This window comes from Protobothrops mucrosquamatus, unplaced genomic scaffold (genome assembly GCF_001527695.2).
Source record: "Protobothrops mucrosquamatus isolate PMUCROS unplaced genomic scaffold, P.Mucros_1.0 scaffold781, whole genome shotgun sequence".
Lineage (NCBI taxonomy): Eukaryota > Metazoa > Chordata > Lepidosauria > Squamata > Viperidae > Protobothrops > Protobothrops mucrosquamatus.
In genome coordinates this window covers 97,495-103,494 of record NW_015387049.1, presented here as the reverse complement: position 1 = coordinate 103,494, position 6,000 = coordinate 97,495, and the positions used below count along the sequence as shown (strand labels likewise).

At 42.5% G+C, this 6,000-nt stretch overlaps 1 protein-coding gene across 2 annotated transcripts in view; it reads right to left on the bottom strand.

Moving 5' to 3' along the window:
- Window positions 1–5,920, bottom strand: part of GPATCH3 (G-patch domain containing 3) — an 8,724-nt gene extending 2,804 nt beyond the window's left edge. The window contains exons 1-5 of one of the 2 annotated variants that reach the window (XM_029284638.1): window positions 5,521–5,920; window positions 3,408–3,417; window positions 2,584–3,015; window positions 1,621–1,798; window positions 1,051–1,110 (exon numbers count right to left, since the gene is read on the bottom strand). In XM_029284638.1, the coding sequence (XP_029140471.1) occupies window positions 1,051–1,110; window positions 1,621–1,798; window positions 2,584–3,015; window positions 3,408–3,417; window positions 5,521–5,915 (1,075 nt within the window). In that variant the 5' untranslated portion in view covers window positions 5,916–5,920. Of the gene's footprint in view, window positions 1–1,050; window positions 1,111–1,620; window positions 1,799–2,583; window positions 3,018–3,407; window positions 3,418–5,520 lie in introns of both variants that reach the window. The other variant, XM_015818730.1, reaches the window with a different exon arrangement.
- Between the last annotated feature and the right edge of the window lie 80 nt (window positions 5,921–6,000).

Sequence of the window (6,000 nt, the reverse complement as noted above, 5' to 3'; positions counted from 1 at the left end):
GGGGGGGGGGGGAGAATGTCCACCAAGACTTGGACAGTTAGCGAAGGAGGTACCAGTCTAAGTAAAGGCAGCTTTAGATGCTCAAACACTTGAGTTCAAAGGATGGACTGCTAAGAACAGCCACTAAGAGTTCTTTTCACCGATCCTGTTTTGCTGGATGAATTGGCTTCCATTTAATTAGGGCTGATTTTGCATCCAATGCCTTAAGAAATGGATTGACAGCAAAACTCTCTTTAATTACCCTATTAGATCTGAATTCTATTGAACGATTCAAAGATAAGGAAGTATTTCACTTATTTAAGGGAAGAGGGAGAAATGCCATTTTGGTGAGAATTTGCTGTCTGTGTATTTTATAGACAAATGTAATGAGACAGGACGTAGTCCTCAGTTAGTTACCCCACTTGGGACCAGCAACTCCATTGTTAAGCAACCCAGTTGTTAAGCGAGATATCAAAGGATTACAATTCACAATTTCACTGCTGGCTTCTCCATTGACTCACTTGTTGAAAGCCAGCAGTGATGCATGCAAATGGCAATAGCACTTAGACTTATATACTGCTTCAGTGTTTTACAGCCCTATCTAAGCCCTGTCAGCCTGTTGCCTCCAACAATCTGGGTCCTCATTTTTACCGACCTCGGAAGGATGGAAGCCTGAGGATCAAATTCCTGGCAATCAGCAGAATGAACGTGCAATACTGCATTCTAACCACTCTGCCACCATGGCTCTGGGGATCATGTGACTGCAAGATGCTCCAACAGTCATAAGTGTGGGGACTCAATATAAAATTACTTTTTCAGCACCACTGTAACTTCAAACAGTTGCTAAACAGGGCAGCCTTTAAGCCAGGATTACCTATAGCTTTGCATTGAAGAACAAAGTAATTTTCATATTTTCAATTTTGAATTGTGTCTGAACGAACGCCAGGGCAAGATGACTGCAGTATCTCACCTTGCCAGGAGAGCAAGTCCAATTCTTGCTAAACTGAAGCTTCCAGGTACACTAAGCATTGACTGCAGATTCTACCTATCCCTGCCAACGTAGATCAGTACCTTTCTCGTAGTAGATACTCATGTCGACATCCCAATCGTCAGCTGTCTCTTCATCAAAATCTGCCAAAAGAAAAGTTGTGTGTGAAGAAAAGAGTATATGCAACTCATTGCCACCGTTCTTCCTGTGCTAACATCACCCTGCTTTACAATATCCGAGTGCCTTGTGAACTCTGCATGCATTGAAATAAAGCCAGATTTTATATCTGGTTTCATTCGTAGCTTTTTATAAAATGGGAACATAAAAGGGATACCCTCTCCTCTATGAACTTGCCCTGTATCAATATTTATTTGAATCTTTGCTCTAATTGTCCTAATTCTACCCTAATCTTTGGGAAGGGGGCAAGGAAAAAGAGGATGAGGAAGATGAGGATGAAATAAAGGAAGATGTATGAATGCCTGCCAGCAGCTAACCCTGCTTTTGATATGTCTACATACTTTAGACATCAGCATTTCTACATGTTTCATTCATGAGAAAGGGCCAAGTATTTACAAACAGGACACAAAAGCATATCGTTGAAAAAGCATCCAGACTTTAGTAGCAACACAGAATTAAGGCATCTGCTAAATTACCTGCTCCCTCTTCTTGCCAATATTGTGCATCTGTGTAGAAGACCAACCCAGAGCCTCCTTTCTCCCACTTTAGTTCAATTTCCTCCTCATACAAGCGTTCTTTTATGCGTTCCTGGCTGGTGACATCTTCATGCAAGGCCTCATGCCGTTCCCACTCTTCACATCTATCATCATCCTCCTGTAGCAGAACCCAGATGATCAGGAACAGAAGAAGAATACAGCTAAGATTTAGTCTCCCCCCGCATCTGAATTAACATTCCCCTTAGATCAGTGGTTCTCAACCTTTTTAATACCGCGACCCCAACCGGTCGTAAGTCGAGGACTAAACCGGTCGTAAGTCGAGGACTAAACCGGTCGTAAGTCGAGGACTACCCAACCGGTCGTAAGTCGAGGACTTTCCCTGCCCAGGAGCGCCGTGCATGCGTGGTTCCGCCCCCTGCGCCGGCCGAGGCGTAGCTGGCAAGCGGCAGAGATGGAGCAGGCCGACCACCAGCTGGCCCAGCTCAAGGGAGGTAAGGCACCCGCTGGAAAAGGGGAAAAAAATGGCGGACAGCCTTGCTTGGCGACCCCCGTGAAATGGTCGATCGACCCCAAATGGGGTCCCGACCCACAGGCTGAGAACCACTGCCTTAGATTTTTTTTTTTAATTTTTAGCTGTGGATTTTGTGAAAATAAAGGATCTTTCTATTAAAGTACATAGCTCCTGGTGCAAATTCTTTACCATTAAATTAACTTGGGCAGTCCTGAGAATGTAAAAACTAAAAAATCTCAGGCCAAAGGCCAGAAACACACTGCAGTTGTTTAGGCTAATCAGCTCTGACTTCAGATTCACAAGAACCTTTTCTAGCTTGTACACATGAATAAATAATGTTCTTTTTTCCTCAAAGAAGTAAACTAGCAACTTTAACTTGGTAGTGAGATATATAATAGCTCCGTGTTTGACAATTGGAAGAAACTACTTACACAATCCAGTTCAGAGCCATCCGTTTCTTTCTTTTCTGGTTCTTCGGGGTCTCTCTCTTCTGCATCACCATCTTGATTTACTAACTCTACATGTGGCAAGTGGCCTCCTTCTGTTATTTCTTCTCCCGTACCTGTGTAAACTCGCTCCTCTTCTTCAATAGTATCTGTTCCCTCGTATGAAAATGGTACATTCCCGTACCTGCGAGATGAGCCAGATTTAGGGAACCGTAACTGCAGCTTTTTAATTACACGGCTGGGCATTCGGCAAGTCCTGATAAGCTCTAAGAAGACTCGTAATGGAGTTCCCACGTTTCCATGAGGCATTACTGCGGGAGGATTCAGTTCAGGGAGTCGTTCAAAATCATCCTGAGTGAAAACTTCTCCTGATACAGTATGGAGCTCCTTTTTGGTTTTATAACAAAATAAACCAGTCTCTGTGAATAAATGTACAGATAAGGAAGAATGTTAGTACAGCAACAGTTTCCATTCTTTAGGGCTACTGGATCTGAGCCGTAAAAAACACCAGATGAGTTGTCTTCCAGCTTTTTCAGGCCATATTTAATAGTCCTAGTATTTACTATGTTTGCACAGTGCTCTCACACTGTGCTTAATTCTATTTGTTCAACTTGTATTAGCTGCCCATCTCGCATACATGACTCTGGACAGCTCATAAAGTTAGCAGAAAAAAACAACAACAGAACCCCCCCTCCCCCAACAAACATACAAGAGCCGTTACAAAACCTAAAACTATTAAAACCATAAAAAAATAATCTGTAAGGGTATAATCCAATTTACTAACAATGTAGCCATTTGGCAGGCTCCACATCACCACTGCTGGATCCCCAACCCTGACAGCAAAGCCAAGCTTCCAGGCCTTTGTAAAGGCCAGGCCAATTTAAATTCCAGGTAATGAAAGGCAGGCGCCATAGCAGTAAAGGCTGCCTTCCTGGGTCCCATCAGGTGACATTCCTTAAGAGTTGGGAGCCATAAAATGCCTATCCTCTGAGATGTGATGGCATGGCAGATTAAGCAAGGAGAAACAAGTCCTCCACTCAAATTCTTTTCCTACTCCTTTCTTCTAGACCAATAGTTCCTAAACATTTTTTGTCATCACAACTCCCTTTAGTGTAATAATGTACACACCTCCTATAAAAACCCAGTCCCAAACTGACACAAATGAACAATGGAAACAATACAATGAAACTCTGGAAAAAGTGGCTTCCGGTTTGCGTTGCAGCAGGATGGGATGCAGGAAGGTAGGGCTCTGCCTTCCGCATCCAATTTCGCTCTGCTGGGGGCCCTAAAAAGGGCCTAAAATCGCCCCAAAGAGGTGATAGAGAGGAGGGGTGCCTTGTTGATCATGGAGAGATGGCAGTCTTTCTGTTCAATCCAAGGAAAGCCCTCCAAACCGGCAGGGGAAAGACCAGCTAAATTCCTGTGGCCGGCCATTAGCTGTTAACAACCGAAGAAGGAAAAAGCACTACTTAATACATCGTAAACAGCATGTTTGGAACTGGGTGAGAATATTGATCCTTTCTTTGCTATTTTACAACTGAATTTCCTGGGAAAGGCTCCCAAGAAGCTAAAAACCTCTGAATGTAAACAGAAGTGGCGTTTTAATTTTATGGGGGACAGAAACATACAATACTGAAGTGGAAGTAACATAAAGATACAGTTTTGATAAATTTGATAACTGAGATAATTGTTAAGATTTTCTCTTTGGAAAAAAAACTGAATATAAGTGAAATATAAGAAATCAATCCTTTGTTTTAAGAGTGGAAAATGGACTTTGAATGACATCTAGTGGTAGATTTGTGTATAGCACTATAATTTGCTTCCTGCCTGCTTGGTGATTCCTAGCTTGGGAGAACAGCTGGCAATAAAGGAAAATATTTTGGCATACTTATCTGACCTTATAAACGAGCAAATCTCCAAATTAAATCTACAACTAGAAAGTTCCCAGATAACGACTACAAAATATGAATAATCCAGAAATCAGAAGACAAAATAGAGGAAATGGATTTAGAGATGAAAGAGATAAAAAGGAAATATAAATAACTATATACAAACAAAATACTGCAAGATTTAGCTATAACAATGAAAATGCAAATACCTTTTACCCCTTAGGTCTGCAAAATATATCTGATGGCAAGGAAGAAGATTTTTAAAAAGGGAATATAGAACTTGGGAGACAGGGAATGAAAAGAGAAATGAAGGGAGAAAGGACCTGGGAATTGTTTAAGGAATATAAATGGGCAGAATTCCGCCCCCCAAATACCCTACCTAAATTGTCTTCCTCATGCCAAGCAATTTTTACAAGAACAAAAAGAAAATTCCTGGGCGATCTAATTGTCCTGGCTTGGAAAGCGACTTGGCAAAGAAAGAAAGCGAGAGTCAGATTTAAAAAACAGAAGATTTGACCTTTTAGAGGTGGCATTATATGTTTAAATACTTGTTTGAATAAGATTAAATGAACGGATGACCCTTAGATATAATTAGACTTTTATAATGAAAGATATGATTTAGAATTAAGATAGCATTTTTTCTTTTTTCTTTTTATATGGGAAATATGAAGATAAGAGGATTGATTTGAATAAAACTTTTAGCTATATAAATGTAATTAATATTGAGAAAATCATAACTGACAAAGAAATTTCAAATACTGATGGGAAATCAAACCTTAACAAGAGCAGGAAAAACAGGATAGCGATTAATGAATTGACATGGGTTTATGAATTGATATTGGTATATTAGTAAAATTGGATGAAGATGCTTATATTTAACTCTGTATACATTAACAGTACAAAAAACTGTAATGGCGTAATGAGGGGAAAATGGGAAAAATATGGAGAAGAAAGGAGGATCAGGGGAAAAATTACTGGATTGTGTAGTATTGAACAGATTGATATTGAAGAAGTTAATGTTAAATATTTGAACCCAGGACGGGCACCCCAGGGCCTCCCCTCCGCTCTCTTAATACCTGTGTCTGGGGAAATCCGGACCCTTCGTATGACGCACCGGCCAGGCAGCGTCTCCCCCTGCGCGTCGATCCATCGCTTGCCGGAATACATGCGAACCAAGCGGAGAGACCACCCGGGCTTCACCGCCACCAGGCAGCAGCAGGTCCGCCTTCCTGGCCTTGAAGGGCCGCCCAGCTGCTCTTCCCGCTCGGGGCGATGCCGATAATGGAAGCAAAGGAAGCCGCCGGCTTCGATGAACTGGCTGAAGTAGGAGCGGAGATCGGCGGAGCGCAGCTGGGCTGGAACGCAGCTCACCAGGCAATAGCGGTCGCCGCGCTCAGGGGAGGAAGAAGCCGGAGCCAGGTCCGCCATCTTTCAACGACTGGGATACGTCATGTGACCTTCGGCGTCGCCGGCAAGCGCTGCGCCTCACTACCGCAGTGGTGACTTGCCTTTG